The sequence below is a fragment of the Musca domestica genome, unplaced genomic scaffold (genome assembly GCF_030504385.1).
Source record: "Musca domestica strain aabys unplaced genomic scaffold, Musca_domestica.polishedcontigs.V.1.1 3, whole genome shotgun sequence".
NCBI classification, from domain to species: Eukaryota; Metazoa; Arthropoda; class Insecta; order Diptera; family Muscidae; genus Musca; species Musca domestica.
The window spans coordinates 16,520,782-16,543,589 of NW_026712299.1; the positions used below are offsets into that span (position 1 = coordinate 16,520,782).

At 34.4% G+C, this 22,808-nt stretch overlaps 1 protein-coding gene across 5 annotated transcripts in view; it reads left to right on the forward strand.

The window, feature by feature from the left end:
• The window catches only part of LOC101893188 (putative mediator of RNA polymerase II transcription subunit 26), a 91,544-nt gene extending 72,764 nt beyond the window's left edge, over nucleotides 1-18,780 (forward strand). Inside the window, exons 2-11 of one of the 5 annotated variants that reach the window (XM_059124564.1) lie at nucleotides 10,712-10,774; nucleotides 10,834-10,972; nucleotides 11,038-11,149; nucleotides 11,236-11,553; nucleotides 11,635-12,405; nucleotides 12,563-12,682; nucleotides 15,415-15,555; nucleotides 16,968-17,494; nucleotides 17,560-17,644; nucleotides 17,714-18,780. In XM_059124564.1, coding sequence (XP_058980547.1) covers nucleotides 10,712-10,774; nucleotides 10,834-10,972; nucleotides 11,038-11,149; nucleotides 11,236-11,553; nucleotides 11,635-12,405; nucleotides 12,563-12,682; nucleotides 15,415-15,555; nucleotides 16,968-17,494; nucleotides 17,560-17,644; nucleotides 17,714-17,845 — 2,408 coding nt within the window. In that variant the 3' untranslated portion in view covers nucleotides 17,846-18,780. Of the gene's footprint in view, nucleotides 1-10,711; nucleotides 10,775-10,833; nucleotides 10,973-11,037; nucleotides 11,150-11,235; nucleotides 12,406-12,562; nucleotides 12,683-15,414; nucleotides 15,556-16,967; nucleotides 17,495-17,559; nucleotides 17,645-17,713 lie in introns of all 5 variants that reach the window. The other 4 variants (XM_059124562.1, XM_059124563.1, XM_020035432.2 and 1 more) reach the window with 4 other exon arrangements.
• Nucleotides 18,781-22,808: the final 4,028 nt, after the last annotated feature.

Sequence of the window (22,808 nt, forward strand, 5' to 3'; positions counted from 1 at the left end):
TGTGTGGAGTCACAAAATCCCTGGGCACACGCAGCAGCGTTTCAAAGATTGTTTTTTTTCTCTTTTGCTGGCGACACGATGTTGTCGGCGGCAGTGAATGATTAGTTCGGGGGAAATATTTATGTATTTATTTGTGGCATTTGTTGTTGTTGTTTTTTGGCTTCATATGTTTTTTGTTAGTTTTACTTCTTCTTTTCTTTTGGGCCATTGGTATTTTGTGATTAAAGCCCTATAATTTGTAAGGCAGGTACATCTTGTGTTTTTTTTTTTTTTTGGCTTCTTTGACGTTGTTTGATGGACTGCCTTTTTCTTTTTTTTTTTGAAGTATTTTACGCCAAACGCAAAAACATAACAAACATGCTTTGATCGCCATCAATCTATATAGTCTGTATGTATTTTATAGATCCTCAAGAACATTTCGAAAATAATGTGGTTATGAAATAATTGAAATTAAAAATCTGTTTTCCTATGGAAATCCCCATTCAGCCAGGCTGAATTGAAGTTTTCCTATGGAAACCCCCATTCAGCCAGGCTGAATTGAAGTTTTCCTATGGAAACCCCCATTCAGCCAGGCTGAATTTAAGTTTACCTATGGAAACCCCCATTCAGCCAGGCTGGATTGAAGATTTCCTATAGAAACCTTCTATTCAGCCGGGCTGAATTTAAGTTTCCTTTTCTTATGGAAAAACACCTATTCGGCCAGACTGAAGGTTCTCTCATGGAAACCCCCTTTCAGCTAGGACAAAGCCTTTACCTGATGTAATTACAAATCAAATACAAACCTTTCCTGAAGAATTTCTTTGTGATTAGTCACTTCCTGCACAATTTTCAAGAAGACTCCATTGAATATCACAAAAGTCATTGAACCCTAATCAAGCGAGCATAATCTAAATGCAACAAAAACAACGACAACAACAACAACAACTAGAATCTCTTGTTTGTCTTTTCAATCTGATAAATCTGCATCATTCATTCCGACAAACCTCCTCCTTCTCTAAGCGGCTCGAGTGAAGTCAGAAGATCACTTCAAATCAGTGACCATAGAAAACGAGATCTTCTCATTTTTAGAAAGAACGGTGAGGGGGGAAGTGACTCATCATTGACTCGAAAAAAAAAAAAACAAAACAAAACTGAAGTACGGTCGGTGATCTTCAACATTAATCATGGCATAAATGTTAATTACGATGACGATGAAGATAATGGCCATTAGTATTAAAAAAAAACAAGAACAACAACCACTGGCTGGCCCTTTCCATGATCCGATCCGCTTACATCAAGTTCGACGGCAACGCTTGAATTATTTTTCATTTGGATTTTCATGCATTCGTATTGTTTGCCGATTGTAAATCAATTTATCATGGATATTGAATTTCTTTTATGTCAATATTTGTCAAAAGTATTTCATATCAATTGGCGTTGTAATAATAACAGCAACAACAATAGCAGCTTGGAATTCCATAACAGTACTTGACAGATGGTTTCTTCTTTCCGAAATGCAAAGGGCTTCGGTAATGTTATGTGTCGGTCATTTAAGCATGGCACAGTGGAACAGTTCATGAAAAATTTTAGAAATACCTCTGACAAAATGTATCACTTCATATTTGGATATAGCTCCCATAAAAAATCTTCAACCGAATTTGGGTTAATTGTGCACCAAATGACCAATATCATTCGAAATATCCTGAATTTAAGCACATCCGACCGAATCAGTCTAGAAGTAAGTACATCAAATTTGGGAGAGTTAAAAAAACTGCCAACTGCCAAAAACGCCATCATTTTTAATTTTTTTTTTTAAGTTTTATTGAATGAAAGCAAAAAATGTTGGAAATAGCATCAACTTTTAGAATAAGTTTAGATTTGTTCGAATTTGTCACCTTTGAAACGAATTATGGCCTTCAAACTGCCAATGAGACCGTCACACGCTGTCCGAATGTTGCTCTGCGGTATTATGGGCCATTCCTGGCGAAGCTTTTGCTTGAGGTGATCGACACTTTGGTATTTTTTTAGTGCCAAACTCGCTTTCCTAAATACTCCAGACACAATAGTCCAACGGATTGGTATCCGGAGATTTTGGTGGCCATTGTGCGCTAGAAATGAAGCGAGGAACCTCATTTTGTAACCATTCTTGTGTGGTGCGTGCTAAGTGCGATGGTGTTGAGTCCGGTTGGAATGTTCAAGGTCTGCGGCCAAAATGTTTGCCTTCCCAAGGCTTTAATACACCCTCCAGAATATTTTCGCGATAATTTTTATTCTGATGCCTCGGTCGATTAATACGATCGGAGAGTGATCATCTGCTGTTATGGCGGCCTACACCATCACCTTTGCCGATGCCTGAGTTCTGGTAGCCAACTGAAGGTGCACATTTCCAGCTGACCTCTTTGGCAAGTAAACACGACCATTTTGTTTGTTTACAAACTGCTGGACAACGAATGTTTTCTTATCGGAGAAAACCAAATTCGGCAGTTAACTACTTTCGGTCAAGCGAAGCAACTCTTTAGCTCTTTGGAGTCTATTTTCTTTCTCTTGCGGTGTAAGTTCCTGCACTTTTTGGAATTTCAATGGCTGTATCCCGAGTTCATTTTTCAATATTTGCCGAATGGAATATTGCGATATGTTCAGCTCACGAGCCATTTTTCGGCCACTGTGACGCGGGTTTCGATCAAGTCGCTTCTTTACTTTTCGAACCATTTCTGCTGAAGTTGTTCTTTTCTTCCGTGCACTTCCTTGTCGTCGGGTTACGCTACCAGTATCACGGCAACGGGCGATGTTACGCGACACAAAAGATTTATTTACATTTAAATGCTGGAGTGCTCTAACGATAGCCACTTGTGGTTTTCCAGCCACATATAAAATCACGCTGGAATTCCATCACGAATAACTTTTTTTCTGGAAAACTCTCACCAAAATGCTTTTGTACACTTATAAACAATATAATGAGCTGTCACTGGAATAATTTTAACAGCTGTCGGACGAGTGGCTTAGAAATGACAGTAGTCTGAAATTGGTTGCAGTTTTTTTTCATCTTACTCCTAGACTAAATTCAGTCGGAAGTGTAAAAATGCAGCCCATTTGGGCTGATATTACCTGAACATATACAAGGTTTCATTCGATTTGGTGCTAAAGTACCTCACATGCGTAATATGCACTCTGCATGAATTTTATTGGGTATCAGATAACTTATGGAGCTCAAAAATACATGTGTCAAATTTTATCAAGATCGGTTCAGATTTGGTTTTAGCTCCCATATATATCTTTATCCGATATCAGACTTATTTTTATCACCAAATGGATAATATCAGCCCAAATGGACTGGATTTTTTGCACTTCCGACCGAATTCAGTCTAGGAGTAACTACTTCAAATTTGGTGAAAATCGGTTTAGATATAGCTTTAGCTCACATATATATGATTCATCCGACTTGGGGTTTAAGTCCCTCACATTCCTAATATGCACTCCACAAGAATGATATTTACTACCAGATATCAATTACAGCCCAGAAATAACTCTGACAAAAAATAACTCTGACAAGTTCAGATTTGGATGTAGCTCCCGTATATATATCTTCAACCGATTTCGGGTTAATCGTGCACCAAATGGCGAATATTAATCTAAATGACCTGAATTTTGGCACATCCGAGTGGTGTAGGGTATCACATAGTCGGCACCCCCCGACTTTTGACCTTTCCTTACTCTTTCTTTTTTTTTTGTAATTTAATTAAAATTTGTAACTCTTTTAGCCCACTGTGCCATATGGTGCAATGGAGTGCAACACAAAAAAATGTAACCAACAACAACAAAAATCGTAGACAATGTTGCTTTGTTTTTTTTTTTTTTTTTTTTTTTTTTTTTTGTTGCCCATTCCTAATATCGAATGGTGTTAATCAATTCCAATAATTTCCACGTTGGAGTGGCGTTCAATTGTGTCGTCCCCTTTCAAGTGCAATGACCAAGCAGCGAGCGACCTCTTGAAGATCGAATTTACTTCATCTAAGGCCGTACTTATGAGCTGCTAATAATTGGTTGGCGTATTGTTGTTGGTGTGGGTTTTTTTTCTCTCCAAATACGTTTGTCGAGCATTTTGTATCGAATTTCTTGGATCCCAATTTTTAAATGAATTTGTTTTTTTTTGTTTACTTTTTTGTTGGTGTTTCTTTGTCATATCCACTGTTCCACTCTGCAATCAATATAAATTAGCATGCCGAATGAATATAAATGACGTTTACTTATGGCAGTTGTTGTTGTTGATGAGTTTTTTTTTTAAACGCCCACTTTGTCTCATACCCCTCCTCCTCTTTCTTCTTTTTTTATTTCCAATTAGAACAATTGTGTCGCTTTTTTTCCTGTCCTAATTTTTAGCCTTATCATTTAATGAAGAATATCATCCATCGATCGTCACAGAAAAAAACGTGAGGGAGGGCTATTTTTTTTTTTTTTTTTGCTTTTTTTTGGAAACATTTCCATTTGTTATTCTATTCTTTACCAAAAAGAAACCGCATTTGATAGAGGTTTTCTAGATTGTAATTGTGACAGATCCATTGTGTTATTAATTATTAGCAATTGTAATAAATACTTCTAAATACTCACATGATCGTTGGCAGTTTGATATGTATGTCATTGTTAATTGAAATTATCTGTATTTAATTGTTTGAAAATAATTTATTTGAGAAGATGCTATTGAATTTGGACTTTGAAGTTTGAAGTAAGACACAGTAATATGTAAAACAATAAAGCCAACCATATTTGTATTAAATCTTGATTATGTTTCCAAATCTTCAACAAAAGTTGTTTAAATTGTCTTAAAAAATAGTTTAAATTAACTTCTGAACATAGTTCACGATTTTAAATTTAAATTGTCTTCTAAAAATTATTACAAAATTCCAGGAGAGTAGATTTAGAAAAGTCTTCAAAAATAGTTTTAAATTGCTTTTTCAAAAAACTTGGAAATAATTGTGAATTACGTCCAAAAAACTTTTTAACAAATTCTAATTTCAAAGAACTAAATAAATCAGTCGAAAATAATGACAAAGGTCTGAAAAGATGTTCAAGATATATTTATAAAAATCCACAATTTTGAGGTCCATAAAAATATTCTTAAAATAATTCGAGATTATGGGTTTGAAAGTTATTAATAAAATATTTATAATGAGCCGCAATTACCAATTTTAAACTATAAATTTTAAAATTGCTACATCAATCAATAATAGGCAGTGTACTAAAAAATTATAGGAATTTAGAAAAAGTTTTAAACAATTTGTTTAAAAGCCCATGATTATAGGTTGAGATGAAAAAACTGCAACTAACTTCAGACTGCTGTCATTTCTAAGCCACTCGTTCGACAGCTGTTAAAATTATTCCAGTGACTGCTCATTATATTGTTTACAAGCGTACGAAAGCATTTTGGAGAGAATTTTCCAGAAAAAATGTTATTCGTGATGGAATTCAAGCGTGATAGTGTGATTTCTTTATATTTGGCTGGAAAACCACAAGTGGCTATTGTTAGAGCACTCCAGCACTTAAATGTGAATAAATCTTTTGTGTCGCGTACTATCGCTCGTTACCGGGACACTGCTAGCGTGGCCTGACGTCAAGGAAGTGGACGGAAGAAAACAGCAACATCAGCAGAAATAGTTTGAAAAGTAAAGAAGCGACTTGATCGAAACCCGCGTCACAGTGCCCGAAAAATGGCTCGTGACCTGAACATATCGCAATATTCCATTCGGCAAATATTGAAAAATGAACTTGGGGTAAAGCCATTGAAATTCCAAAAAGTGCAAGAACTTACACCGCAACAGAAAGAAAAGAGACTCAAAGAGCTAAAGAATTGCTTCGCTTGGCCGAAAGTGGTAAACTGCCGAATTTGGTTTTCTCCGATGAGAAAACATTCGTTGTCCAGCAGTTTGTAAAAGAAAACAAAATGATCGTGTTACTTGCCAAAGAGGTCAGCTGAAAATGTGCACCTTCGGTTGACCACCAGAACTCAAGCGCCGGCCATGGTGATGATGTGGGCCGCCATAATAGCCGATGGTCGCTCTCCGCTCGTATTAATCGTCCGTGGCATCAGAATAAATGCCGAATATTATCGCGAAAATATTCTGGAGGCCGTATTAAAGCCTTGGGCATGCAAACATTTTGGCTGCAGAAATTGGACATTCCAACAGGACTCAACACCATCGCATTCAACACGCGCCACCCAAAATTGGTTACAAAATGGGGTTCCTCGCTTCATTTTCAGCACACAATGGCCACCAAAATCTGCGGATACTAATCCGTTGGACTTTTGTGTTTGAAGTATTTTGGAAAGCGAGTTTGGCACTAAAAAATACCAAAGTGTCGATCACCTCAAGCAAGTGCTTCGCCGGGAATAGGCCAAAATACCGCAGAGCAACATTCGAGCAGCGTGTGACGGTTTCCTTGGTCGTTTGAAGGCCATAATTCGTGCCAAAGGTGGCCAATTCGAACAAATCTAAATTTATTCTAAAATTTGATGCTATTTCCGACATTTTTTGCTTTCATTCAATAAAATTTATAAAATTTTAAAATTATGGTGTTTGACTTTTTTGCAGTTTTTTTATATCGCCCTGTATTATTATTCAAAAATCCACAAGAGCCCTTTAAAATCATTAGCGAAAATCCACGACTACAGCTGTGCTAGTCTCTGAGGAAATATTATTTAAAAAATTATTATTAACCCCCTGACAGTACTTGTAAAAATATTCCTAAAAAATCCATTGTTATATCTGTAACAGTCCTTCAAAATATTTCTTAATAACTCCATACCAATAATACTTCAGGATAGACCTTTGATAAATAAAATAAAAAATAATAAATAAATAAAAAAATAAATAAAATAAAAAATAAAACGAAATAATTGATAGTTCTATACCATTTTCTTTTATCTACGATTTTGAAATCTGATAACCTTTAAAAAATTTTGTAAAAAATTTGCTCTAAAATATATTTTTTAGTCTTATCTATATATATAAATGTAAGTTGTGTTAGTTACTACGCTTATAACTCAAGAACCGCTGATCTGATTTTAACGATTCATACAAATTCTGAATTGTCTCTTTTCCGAAAAGGATAATATTCAAAAAAATCGCGTAAAAATGTGATATATTAACATTTTCATTTTGACTTCTGAAATGTACAATCGTAATGTTTTATTTTGTATGTTTTTTTTCCATTTTGACTTACATTTTTCGAATGTACATTTGTAGTGTTTTTTATAATATTTTTTTTTCTTTTTGATTCGAATATTAATACCAATTTATTTTGACTCGATTTCTTGAGAACTGAAATAGAAGCCGGGTTACATTGAAGTGTAGTACCAAATTATGTGGTGGCGAAACGAAATAGATGTTATCGAAATAATTTAACGCGGTCACACCAAATTTAAGTCAAAATTTCTAAAAATCTTGAAAAAAGAGATCTCATTGCAAAAATTCTCAAATCGGGGTAAAATTACATAAGGTATAACTAAAAAACGGCTTGACAATTTATACAATTTTGGAATGGTATCCAATAAAAATATTAAAAAAAAAATTTCTTTTTGGTGTGATTTGTTTCAATTTGACATACTATATTGAAGTAGAGCGAATTGGACATTTAGGAAAAAAGAAAGAAATTCTTCCTAAACTTTCAAGATTTTGCAGGTCATGATATATGACCCCCGGATAAGGGTACAACCCTATTTCAAGTATTGTTTACATTTTAACCACATTTTTCTTAACTCATTTTAATTTGATAAGAAACCATCCTCGCAAAATATGATCATGTTTTGGTATAACCATCATATAATTTAAGCCATGTTCGGGGTCTTCGACATTTTTTTCATCTTTAAGCCTTTATTTGGCATCTTTGTTTCTAAGGGTGTAAAAACCTTTTCTCATAACATTTTCAATTTTCGGAGTAGAGTCCATCTTGGTCTTGACCACATTCATCAATTGATTTGGCTAAAAAATTGTATTTAGGCAACTCTAGGGTAGAGAATCGTCCCTCAGATAATTGTCCACATAGGCATTTATTCGAATATAGTTCTCACATTAGTGTCCCACAAATCCGCTTTCCTAACCAATGTTTGGTCAGAAAAGAAAATTTGATATACTATTGAATTTGAAACTCCAAAGAGAATATTGGTTGGGAACGTAGATGTGGGATTAACATCTACATGCCATAAACTCCGAAATATCAAATTGTGGCAGAAACATTAAAAAATCACGAATATTAATTTTTTTGTTCGTTATTGAATTATACTATGATGAAAAATATGGACTTTATGGGTTCTCCAACTCACAATTTAAATGACAAAAATAAATTAATTAATATTTCACGGTAATGGGTGTAAAAAATCAATTATCTTTGACTATTTTGAAATCATTCCGCCCTCAATTATGAGGTGGACAAAACTAAATACCACGCAGCACGGTATTCTTAACATTGGAAATTCAATACCAAAAATTTAGCTGAGTTTTCACATGGGGCTATTATAGAAGTTCTATATCATACAGGTTTTTAACACTCAATTATAGCCTTAGGCTGAAAAATAAGATCAGGCTATTCAAAATATCTAAAACCGACGGTAGATTATTATCTATTATAATTTTTCCCATGAATGTTTATTTCTATTTAGAAATTACTATGGAGTTATTTTACTTATAATAAAAATTGTACCGCTTTCATAATTCTATAATGCTTAAAAAAATATGCATTATAGACTAAAAGTAGGGGCCGGCAACGCGGACCGGGCCAGCTAGTTATATATATAAAAGAAAGTTGTGTTAGTTACTACGCTTATAACTTAAGAACCGCTGGATTGATTTTAACGATTCATACAAATTCGGAATTGTCTCCTCTCCGAAAAGGATAATATCCAAAAAAATCGCGTAAAAATGTGATATATTAACATTTTCATTTTGACTTTTGAAATGTACAATAGTAATGTTTTATTTTGCATGATTTTTTTCCATTTTGACTTACTTTTTTCTAATGTACATTTGTAGTGTTTTTTATATTTTATTTTTGAATTCAAATATTAATACCAATTTATTTAATTGACTTGATTTTTTGAGAAATGAAATTGATGGCGAGTTACATGGAAGTGTAGTACCGAATTATGTGGTGGCGAAACGGAATAGATGATGTCGAAATAATTTAATGGAATCGAATTTTAAAATAGAAGTACATTCTATTGACAAACTATATAAGGATCTTTAAACATTTGCTGTAAAAAATCAGCGAACAGGTTGAAGATTTTTAAAATGTGTTATTCTTCTTTTGTAATTTTTTTTTTTCAATTTGTATTATCTAATTGAATTCAGTAAATTTTTTGTGAACAAAATAAAGAATAATTTTTCACTATATATAAATTTTCACCAAAAAATGATATAAGTGGGAAGTACGATGTTAACTGACATCTACCTTTCAACTCCAGGGCCGACATTGTGGTTCAGCTCGAAGATGCGAACACATTTGAACAAACAAAAATTACGGAAAAAGCCTAATGGGGCTTATTTCAAAGCGTGGAACTACTTCTTTCCTGTCACAATAATCCGTCCAATGTACATTCAGAAGAATACCAAATATAAAGGGTGGAAAATAGTAGAGCGAATGGGACTCTTAGTAAGAAAAGGATTTCTATCCTTCCAGAAATTCTTCCCAAACATTCAAGATACCTTAAATCGCTTTTGCAGGTCATGATATCGATCATAACCCACGGATAAGGGTACAACCCGATTTCATATTTATATAACCATCGTATGATTTAAGCTATTTTTGGTGTCTTGGTCACTTTATTAATATTTTTGCCATTATTTGGCATCTTTGTTTCTAAGGAGCTAGAGAACCTCTTCGCATAAAGTTTGAAATTTTCAGAGTAGGGCCCATTTTGGTCTTGACCACATTCATTAATTGATTTGGCTAAAAATTGTATTTATGCTACTCTGGGGTAGGGAACCATCATACAGATAATTGCCACATAAGAATTTATTTAAGTAAAGTCCCCACATTGGAATATCCCCAAGTCCACTTTCACATCTAATTGGTGGTCAGAAAAGAAAATTTTGTTTTCTTTTGAATTTGTAACCCCCAAGAGAATATTGGTTGGGCCACGGTTTTGGTATAACCCTTATATAAATGTATCCCTGATTTCAGCTGTAACCGTGGTCTTGGCCACGTTTTTCAACTGATTGGCCATTATTTGCTGTATTTAGGCTACTTTGTGAGTAGAGAACCATCTTACAGAAAAATGTCAACATACGTAAATATTTTGGAACAGTCGCGAGGCCCGCCGATATATAGTGATGTTTACCGATTGGCGGACAACAACGCGGGTATTGTTTAATCGTCATTGAATTTTACTATGAACAAGAACATAGACTTTTGGGGACTCTAATGCGCAATTTGAGGTGCTATGGTAATGGGTGTAAAAGCGTAATTAACTTTGACTATTCAGAAATTATTTTGCCCTCCTTCCATAGTTATTTATTTCTATTTAGTCAAATCAATATTTATATTAAAATTTGTTCACCTTTATGAGCTAGATTTGTGAAATATTATGCTATGCAAAATTTGCATTAAAGACTAAAAATAAGGGCCGGCAACGCGGACCGGGCCAGCTAGTATTATATATTTTTTAGTTTTAGCAGTTACAGAATGTTGTCTTCTATTCATAAAAACTAATTTTGTAATTTTTTTTCTATTTTTCGCTTTACAGTTTGCAAAGAATGGCTTGTACGTGAGGACGGTGCCTTGGCCTATAAACTTCAATCCCAAGAGAGTAAGTACCACCACATAACATAGACCAATTCTTAGAAATAATGCCGTTTCTCTTCATAGTCACCGATTTCTATAAGGGCAATCGTATACGCAATGCTGTGGTAAGAGAAGATTTTCCCACAGCCTTGCAGGAGCAAATTAAGGAAAAGGAGACGGCTGAAAAACAAGCCGAGGCCTATAGGCGTAAATTGAAGGAACAGTAAGTATCTGAAACCCTTAGAAAATTAACATAAATTGTCAATCTGAAATCTCATTTACCTGCAGGGAAGAGTATGACAAACGTGTGGCCAAAGAAATTGCCGAAAAACTGGAAAGAGATTTACAAGAGCAACGCTTGAGAGAATTGGAAAGTGAAAGAATTGCACAGGATATGCAGGTAGGTTACACACTCTCTTATTCCGCACCCTTTTTCTTCTTTGTAAATATGTATATTATTTTTATTGAAACATATCTATGTTTCAGGCAATCTATGTAAATTTACCACCTGTACCCCCACCATCGGCACGCGACAAAAACAAGGTACCACCACCCAGACCAGCTAAAAGCTCCACTTTGTTACAAACCCAACAGCAACAACACCAGTCCATATCACCACCCAGTGGCCATCGCAATCCACTAACGCAACAACAACAACAACACAGTCCACAATTCCCAATACAATTGCAACAGCATCATTTCACATCCAATGCCCCGGATGGTTGTTATGTTGGTCTAGCATTGCATGCTACCCCAGCACAACAGCAGAGATCGCCAACCAACACCTGTAGTAGTAATTTAGTGGTAGGTGGTGATAGTAAATTGTCACCAACTCAGCTAATCTCGAAACATCAACAACAACAACAATTACACTTTCATTCACAGCCCAACAACAGTCAGTCATCACCATCACCAACATCCTCATCGTCGCCATCGTTTACATATCGCGCTGGAGCACCACCAAAGGGAGGATCACCCATGAACTCATTGTGCTCATCGTCGTCCGCTTCGTGGCGTCATGTAATTGAGAGTCAACTAAATATGCCGCAACCCCTAACACCCACAAGTCCACACACACCACTCACGCCCAAAACACCCAATACACACGCCTTTATGCACACTCCACCACCACTGTCATTGAATGGCAACGGCGGCACACCACCTCACATTTCCTTCCAACATCCCGATGTTGAGGAAATTATTGAATACTCCGATGTTGCGGACAGCATCAGACGTTATGACATGAACAAATCCTCGACGGATACCCTTGATTCGCACAAATCACACAATAGCGCCTCATCATCATCACCAGCACATTCGCACTCGCATCATCACTCGCAATCGTACATGCACAATGCTAGCAAAATTTCCATGTCCAGTCGCCTAATGTCTCCCTCTAATGAAAATTTGCTAAAGAATGAGCATAAATTTCAGAAACTCTCTCCCGAGAAATATGACAGTCTGGTGGGTAACAATAATCTGCAGCAGCAGCAGCAGCAAGGTGCCGTTGCCAAAGAACGTCAACTTCAGGATCATGCCGATGATATTGAGTTGTATGTAGATCCATGTGATTATAAAGAACTAAAGGAAATTGGTTTGCCCATGGGCGAAATAAAGGAGCTAAATGCCAAAATAAAACAGGAACAAAAAGATGAGGTAAGTAGCAAGTTACTGCCCTTAGGCCATGAATTATTCGTACGATGGAAAAATGTATTAACTCAGTTCATTTGCTAAAATCGTACTAATATTTTGTAGCCGTGATAGTTGTTTGTGTATAAGTCAGCAACCTAATGTTTAATTTGTTTTATCACAGCTCTTAGCTCGCCGCTTACAAGAAATGGAAGTTAGCGATGGCATGACTCTGGAAGAACGTGATCGCATGCTGGCCATAGAAGCTCAAGACAAAGAATTGGCTAAAATGTTGCAAGAAAGGGTGAGTTCATCTGAAGTTTTCGAAAATGTGTCGATAATCATGCTACGCCGCTACATAAATTCCACTAAACATTTGAACACTTTATATAGTAACATCAATGACGCATTGTTCGGAAAGACGTAGTAGGGGGTATTATTACTTTTTAGAAAAATATATCTTCCAAGAATATTTGTTTCTTGAGCATGTTAGATAAATAATTTATTAGCACACAGGTCATTGACAATTAGCAAAAACTACCTTAACTACTTTAGTTTGTCTGAGCTTCATTGTGGAAAATGATAAATTCTTGAGCATACTTTTAGGCGCTAATGAACAATTACTAAATCTTAATAGTAATAAGTTTTTATCAAGGTTTTTAATTTATAAATTAGAAAAAAGGTTTCGGAGAGGTACTAAAATATGCTGCGATAGTGGTTCATATTATCCTTATCACAGTGGACTTCAATATTTAAACTGCCGAATATAAACATATGTAAAATGGGGACCTGCGAAGTCTTAAAATGGATATTTTCCTGTAGAGGCAGGCTCAAATTTCAGTTTATTTATTCGTATGAAATTATTCCGTCAAAAAGAAAAGAAAACATTTTGATAAGCAAAAAGTAGAAAAGCCGGTTTTATGGTGTACATGATAAAGGTGATAAGGGAAAACTAGTACAATCCAATTAAAGCTAAAATCAATCAGAGTAAAATATTCGATGATGACATAATAATTGATTCTACAATATTTTTTAAAGCCTTTTACTTGGGAATATTTTTGAAAAAACTAGCTGTCCTAAAATTCTAAGTCGATTTCATTCTCCCGTCTGCCTATCGGTCAACGTTTTCGTGTAGTCGCCATATAAAGGTACCCCCCGATATTTGATATTTTATCGATTCAGCCACATTTTCTTACGGAATAACTTAAAATTTGGTATTTGGAGTTAGTAATAGGTTCTACCTTATGTGGCATAATATTGTCAATATACCTCCACGTTTTGCTATAGACCCCATATGAAGGGACCTCCCAAAATTCGATATTTTGACGATTTTAGTCACACTTTTCTAAGCAAATGTATAAAATTCGGTATTTAGATTTCCTAATCAATTTTATTTTCTGGTGCAGAACATTGCCTACGTAGGTCTTCCCATATGAAGGTACCTTCCCATATCCGGTATTTTGATGATTTTACTAACGTAATAACTAAAAATTCGGTAATTAAAGTTAACAATGGATTCTACCTCCTGCAGCAGAATATTGACTGTACAGGTCCACGTTTTCCCATAGCTCCCATATAAAGTATCTTCCTGTTTTTCGGGATTTTCCCAAATTTAGAAGTGGCGCATACCTCCTGGAATTTCGGCATTTACTACAGATATATTTTCACATGAGTTACTTTCCAAATGGTGGAGGGTATAAAAAATTCGGTCCAGCCGAAATTAACTGTTTTTTTTTACGTATTTGTATTTAGAAGGTTTCCGTCACAATTTCTTATTGAATGGTATGTAATTTCCTCTATTTAATTTTCATTGAATAAAAATTCGACGTCTATTATTCAACATCGATTCCCATTAAGCAGCGATAGCGACCTTTTTTAAACGTCTTGAAAGCCCTGGACACATATCCAACAAAAATGGCTGCAATTTTATGTTTTGAAATCAATTTTTAGGCACTTACGACTGGTATTCAAGGATTGTAAGGATTTATCAGAACTACAGTCATGGGTAGAATATTAGATGGCCTTGAAAATGTAATTCAATACATTTAGTTTCATTTGTAATTCTAGAATTTCATTTTTAGTTCGAAATATATCAATTGAAATTCGAGATTCTTATGTCTAATTTTATTTGATCTTTTCACAGATATATTTACCTAACCCATAGAGCCATGAACGGTTCCAAATACATCTATACATGGACTACTCTAACCATATATTATTACAATATATTTAAAATAAAATTAAACATTAAAACAAATTATGGAATGAAAATAAAAAATAACAATTGATTGGATAATTAGGGGACCCATTGAAATTATTTACCACAAGAAAACCATGACAGTTAAAAAAAGTATACCATAATGATGAAATTTTATCTTCCAAAGCCATTATATCACCATGAGGCCCAAAAGCAATACAAATAAAAAAAAAACACTGTTAATAACAATAACACCACAAAAACATATTCGACAATTCCAAAAGATCTTCCCCTAATTTTATTTAAAATTATACTCCATATTAAAATTTCAAATAAAATTAAATTTTCGAATTACAAGTGAAATGTTACAAATTGCACATGGAATTCTCGTGTCAAAAATTAAAATGAAATGAAAAATTATATCTGAAAACGGGGTAGAATTGCAGATTTTTTATGAATATTTGAAGTTCGAAAGTTTTTAGAAATTGACATTTTTGGCAAAAGAAAAGTCTGATATCTTCTTACGGTAGTTTCCACAAATCACATCATGTTTGAAGAAGTAGGGTCCAATGATGATGCACCCTTTACTCAGATGACATTCACATGGTCATTCAACCACCCCATTGTTAAGTTTATGTTGTACGATAGAATCCATATAGACCCATATTGTTCACTTAAGAGTCCAAAACATTCAAAGCATTTCCCATTATTAGCATATTATTATTAGCATTATATGCTTCACTTATCGGTTATATTTCTATATCTATCTCCATATGCTAATCCTATGTTCTACTTTTTAAATTTTATCCTTAATGCTTTACTACCTCTATTCCAACAAGATGGATTATACTACGTGGGATATACTGAGACCCGGTGTAGTAACAATTAATCGGGGTTTTAGTTTTTCTCGTGCCATATCCGATTTATGTTTAGAACCACTAACGGGAATATTTCCAAGGGATACGTCGACTAGAATATGGGTGTGTGTGTTTTAGATGTGGTGTAGTTATTTGATAAATAGAATTGTAAGCAGAACTGTGGAGTTCGATCTTCATTTTGTATATATTTATGATTGAAAAAAAAAACAGCAGGAAAATCAAGGCCTATGCAAGGTCGAACAGTAAACCCATATGGAGATCAAGTTTTCTGCAAAAAAAAACCTATTGTGATTTGAAATGGAAAGAAGCTCAATTCACTAAATTTATCGTCAAATTATTGTCATACATGCCTTGAGCATGGCCTATATAAGGTCAGCCAGTAAGCCCATCTAACAATCGAGTTTGCTATCAAAAGACAATATTCCAATTTATGAAAAAACAGCAAGAAGATCAATGCCTATAGAAATCGGCCATTAACCTATCTGACTACCAAGTATGCTGTCAAAAAAACCTATTATGACTTGAAAATCAAAGAATGCCTTATAGAGGCCTTAATGAAAATAATTTAAAATTTATGATTTTTTAAAAAATATTATATATAGTTTTCATTTTAAACAAGTAAAAAAGCTGCAAATTCGGCCGGGCCGATCTTTGAATACCCTCCACCATGTGGAACTATTTTGACAACTTTAAAAAAAATAAAATTCGTTAAAAATTCTGTTAAAATCTTAATAATACCGAATATTGCTGTTATATTAGGGTCCATACATCGACGAGGACCTGCATAGGCAACTTTTGTCCTAAACCATTACAATATTCAAAAACGAAACTTGAATAAAAAATTCGGTGAATAATGTAGCTAAAATCATCAAAATACCGAATAATGAGGGGTACCTTCATATGGGGGCTATACGAAGACGTGGACCTGCACATACAATTTTCTGTCATACGCTGTAGTATCCGTTACAAACTTCAAATACCAAATTTGAAACAATTCCGGTGAATAATGTCGCTTAAATCACCAAAATATTGTAAAAGTGAGGTACCATTATATGGGGGCTATACCAAAACGTGGACCTACATGGCCCATTTTCAATACCAAATGTCTTGAAGACATAATATACATTTGAGTAAAATTTTATCAAACTACTTCATTCCGTTCGGAAGTTAGAGTGATTTCCACAGACGGACGGACATCGCTAAATCGACATAGAATTTTATGCTGATCAAGAATATATTTACTTTGTGGGGTCTAAAATGTATAACGGAATTGTTATAAACGGAATGACAAACTTAATATATCCTCCATGCTATGGTGGAGGGTATAAAGACGTATTGAAAAAAACTTCCAGAATTAAATGAGTTTATAATAATTTTTAATAGAATCGACTCCACAGTCCTGACTACGAGTACTGGTAGTGGATTATTTATGTACCCTATTAATGGAAACCCCTTTGATTTTCCTTTTTATATAACAACAGTCTAATATATTATTTCTTTTTTCCCACTTACAGGAAAAAGCCAAAGCAAAACGTGCCAAAGAGAAGGCAAGACAACGCAAGAGTCAACAGGGCAAGGAACCACAATTATTACAGCCCCATCTAGCGAATGGCAATGGTGTTCACTTTCCACATCCAGACAACGTTATGCAGACATCGACAAGTAGTTCAGTCCGACAAAGTCACATGTCATCCATGGATAATAGCCCACAACAATATCATCAGCAAGATCAAGAAGATCCCTTGGATTTGGAAGCCTATTCCAGTCCCATCGATGTGCTCAAACACACACAACGCACACAAAATGGCTGTCTAACCAATGGTAGTCTTCAACGTGATATTGTCAGTCAACAGGCTCGGGTTGCTAGTTTGGCAAAGGATGATGATATTTATACACTGCCCGTCGATAGTTGCCGCCCGGGACCAACACAACCTCTGGCGACTAGTACAAGTTTAAGGCCAGCATCCATGAATGTTTGTGGCGAGACGATTCAAACAAATGGGGTGCACAGTGGGGGATATTCCCAAAACTCAATGACAAGGTATGAGTGATTTTGTGTTCCGCGATAAAAATAACTTATGTAATTTTTTCTTCCTTCCTTTTCAGATCTGAAAACTATTCCATACACTCACATGACTCGGTTAATTCACGTCACAGCTCCACATCCAAAACACAAGCCTTTGGTATATATGTATAATACTTCCTACATGTGATCCATGAGATTTAACTAACATTCTCTTTTTTTGATTTTCATTTACAGATCAAAACTCAAGCCCCACACCTCCTTACATGCCAATTCAAGGTACGCGACGATCGAATTCAAGTGAAGATCGTAAAAAGAAATCCAAGGACAATAAATGTACCCATCAGTAAAGAAAATCACCCCATCTAAGAAGAATGGTGGTGGTATAAATGGCCAAAGTAAAATTATAATTATTATCACAGAGATGAAACCCTATCTCGAAGAGAGCAAAACAAGTCCATAACAATTAAATTGTTATTGAAGAAAAGAAAGTTTTTTTTTTTTTTGTTAAATTCGCTTAAGAAATCGTTAAGAATCTTTAGGAAAGAAAAGTAAACAAAACTAAGTCAAGATTTTTGAGAGAAAATTAAAAAGCAGAACATTATTTGGAATGAAGGAGAACTCATCTCAACTGGTGGTTAGGAAAAGCAAACAGGAAGAATGCTGAACCCACCACAAACAAAACTGCTTCAATCACTGCAAAACAAAAAGACTCCTGGAAATAGCATCCTTCTTAAGAATTCCCAACCCCAACATAGTATAAATGTTACATAACAACCTCTCCATTTTTGGTAACTTCGTCCAAAGACAGAACAAACAAAACACAAAACTTGTTGGTTAGCTGTTTCCATAGTTAAATTAAAAACTAACTATCTGCTGAATTTATTCTGATATCAAAAAAACGTGAAAAACTTTAAACTGATTTTTTATAGTTATTCTAATCTAGGCATAGTTTTATTATCACTTAATAACGACGACTATCGTCGTACATACAGACATGAGAATATACCTTATATTAATTTATAGTATTCGAATATAAAACTAAATTATATCTACATACATAAATACACATACATTATATACTTACATACCTAAACACACACACATATAGAATTCATAATCAAAACTTTAAGTATCCAATATTTAAGGGTATTTTCTATGATCTACTATATATACATACATACTTATATATCTAGTACATACAAACGTATCTACGTGCTTACACATATACATTATATATCTATACAATTTTTTTTCGTAATATTTAAGCTTTGAAAATAAATAATTCTTAGGAAAATTGAAAAGAGTTTATTTAATTGTTTGTTGGAAATGTTTATTGTTGTTATTACAGTTATATGTTAAGTATGAATTTGTAAAATCATATTTAAGGTATGATGTCCACACAAAATACATTTAATATGCACAAAACACCTAAGGGTAGTAGTCAAATCCTCCATTCTGCTGTAGTAACTCTGGCTTTCATAATAGGTATAGATACGCCATTCTTGTAGCACATCCAGTACACAATTCCAAACGTGGTTTTTTTTATTTTTTTTTTGAGCTAAATGAGAAATTAAAACCAGTAAAGAAAGTTTTATAGTCAGGCGGGGCCGACTTTATGATACCCTACAACACTTTACATATTTATTAGAGCTTCACATAACAAAAAAAGTTTTTTTTATGGGAATTTGTGAGAATTAAATCATATCAATTATGTTTATAGTTATAACTTATAGTCCAAAGGAACTTATATATGAGAGGAATATCCTCCTCTGAATCAATTTCTACTAAATTTGCCGAGGCATGGGCATGGGAGCTATATCCAAATCTGCAAAGATCTCAATAAAAATTGCAAATGAATTTCTGAGCTGTATTTTATGTATTTCTCCGAATATCTTTACTACGGAGTACATATTGCGGCTATGCAGGACAAATTCAACAAATAATATAAAAATATATACGGGAGATATAGCTATATCTCAACCGATTTTCACCAAATTTGACTCAATTTGGTCGTAAGTGCCAAATTCCATCCCATTGGGGCTAATATTACACGTTTGGTGCACAACAAAAGGCAAATCGGTCGAAGATATATATGACAGCTATATCCAGATCTGAACCGATCTCGATAAAATTTAGCAAAGGTATTTCTGAGTTGTATTTGATATATTTCCCCAAATATCGTTGTTACAGAGCGCCTAACAAATAACAAATCGGATGAACAATATATATGGGAGCTATAGCTATATCTGAACCGATTTCTATAAAATTTGGCATACTTATTTTCAGGCCTAATTTGGTCGTGTGTGCAAAATTCCATACTATTTTGGCTGATATTACACGTTTGGTGCACAATAAAAGACAAATCGGACGAAGATATGTCTAAATTTTGTCCGATTATCTCCAATTTCAATAGGGTTCGTCCTTGGATTAAACCAATTATTTTTGAACAATTTCATCTGGATCGGGCAATAAATGCGACCTGTACTTTGTTTACAAAAATACATGGGTAGACGGACGGAGGGACATGCATAAATCGATTCAGAATGTGATTCTATGCAGATCATCAAAAGGATCTATTGGTCTATCTCGTTTCCTTTGCCTGTTATAAACAAATGCATAAGAAACATAATACCCTGACCACCTTGTGGTGTATGGTATTAAAACATTCCCGATTTGTGGGTCATATAGGATTGTGGGGTTCTGGTCCCAAATCTCCGGAAAACTAATCTCGTGCTCCCGCAAAAAAACAACTTCTTCCGTAACTGATTTACTTTTACATTTTCGGTGTATTATTATTTATTGCCAAATTTCTCAAGAAACCAATAAATAATTTAGAGGAGCGTACCTAAAATATTATGGGAAATTAATTTTTTTAGGAGGTTTCTTGTGGTAATTATTTTCATGTCTCAGAAATGTAGGGCGGTTGATAATCAATTTAGAAGAATGAAATATTCCACAAAAACTCCATACGATCTGAGTGAATGTTCGACTCACGGCGAATCTGATCATCAGATTTCTTAATATGCGAAGCAAGACCTTATATTCCCAAAAGGATTTTTCTATGCCATAGTGTTATCAGATATCTATATCCCTCTCAATTCTGTATGTTAAAGGGGATTCAAACCTGTCCCAGACCTTGGACCAAATTTTCGCATTATATATCGATATTGACAACCACATGATACGCTAAAACACTATAATATTTTTGAAACCTCCCAATTTAGGTTGATTTTTTTTTTAAATAATGCGACATAGTCCTGCAAAAATTTGTCCGTTTTTAGCATTGGCCCTATATATAAGCATTCTGTCTTGCATATAGGCATTCAAGTTGTGGTCCATTTTGTCCGCTAAATATTATCCCATGTCCATCCAAACAGCAAGTATTCTGTGCTGTCCTAAAGTATAACCTCATGCGAATTGGTCTTTAATTAAGACCTGCAGAGCGACTGCAAAATCTGAACATTTTCCAGTTTTTGGTACATTTGAACCCCTGAATATATCGCGAACATCATCGGCCTGGGACCAATATTTCGAGGGCCAATCAAACTTACAATACCACCAACACATATGATTGTAGGGTATAAAAATAAAATAAGTGGAGACTCCCTGCTAGACAGAGAGTTAGAGTTTTTAACCCCTATCTACCTTCAGAATGAATATTCTTAGATTGCATTCCGAATAAAATTCCAAACTGTACAACAAAATTTCCGAACTAACTGCACAAAGATATGAGCTTTGCAAAAATTGACTAATTTTAAGGCTTCGATACAAAAAAGAGTAAGTTGCGAAAGCATCTTGCGAAAATTGATACTAATTGAAAGATAATATCTAGGATTGTGATAATTTGCTACAAACTATACACCATGGTAGAAGAATATAGGTAGACGCGTCGACACAGCTGCTGGGACAATGAACTGTCAAACCAATTTTGGAACTGAAAATGTTGAATGAAAAATTATATAAATTTGCAAAAATTGTTGAAAAACACGGATTATAATAACCTTCGAATGATGTAGTATAAGAAAACATATAAAAATCTACTTATATTTGAAAAAACATTTAATTTTTTTCGACATATAAATGCTCCCAAGCGTTGATGCATCTACCCATGGTACAATGATATCAAGGTAGGGCTATGATACAATATGATTTTAATTTTTTTTATTTTCTTGGCTTAATATGTCATCTTATTTGTTTATGTATTTGTTTTCGTTTCAGTAATAAAAAATTGTTCAGAAAATATTCAAATTCGGGTGTTTTCAAAATGTTTTTTTTAACGTATGCATCGACAAAATCTAGAGTTTTTGTAGCGAAATAATCCTTTAGAGATATATAGAACCTGCTTTTGAAAAGAAGTGTTGACCTTTCATTCAGTTTTCGCGGTTTTCAATTATTTATTCAAAATAAATGCAACAAGTTGTTTGATTTTTTATTTTTTTGATACCAATTCTGACATTACAAGCCAAACAGGCAAGTCTCTATACTTGCAATTTTTTCAACCTTCTCTTCATTGTACCATGGTACCATGCATCTACCTGTATTCTTCTGCCATGCTATACACCAGACCATAATGAAAACCAGTAAAGAAAGTCTTCAAGTCGGGCGGGGCCGACTTTATGATACCCTACACCACTTTGCTAATTAAGTAGAGCTCCACATAACAATTAAAAGTTTTTATGGGAAAATTCAATCATACACGCTATGATTATAATTTAAAGTTCAAAGGACTAAATATGCCGAAGCATTTGTATCTTTTAAATTCGGAATTGTATTGCCCATTTGGTGCACAATTAATTTGAAATCGGATAAAGATATATGTGGGAGCTATATCCAAATCTGAACCGATCTCGATAAAATTTGGCAAAGATATTTCTGAGCTGTATTTGATATATTTCCCTGAATATCGTTGTTACGGAGTGCATATTACGGTTGTGGGTAACAAATATAACAAATCGGATGAATAATATATATGGAAGCTATAGCTATATCTGAACCGATCTTCACCAAATTTGACATACTAGCTTATAGACTCAATTCGGTCGTAAGTGCCAAATTCCATCCCATTTGGACAAATATTAGACGTTTGGTGCACAATAAAAGGTAAATCGGACGAAGTTATATATGGGAGCTATATCCAAATCTGAACCGATCTCGATAAAATTTAGCAAAGGTATTTCTGAGCTGCATTTGATATATTTCCCCAAATATTGTTGTTACAGAGTGCATATTACGGCGGCGGTGGACAAAAATAACAAATCGGATGAAAAATATATATGGGAGCTATAGCTATATCTGAACCGATTTCGATCAAATTTGGCACACATATTTT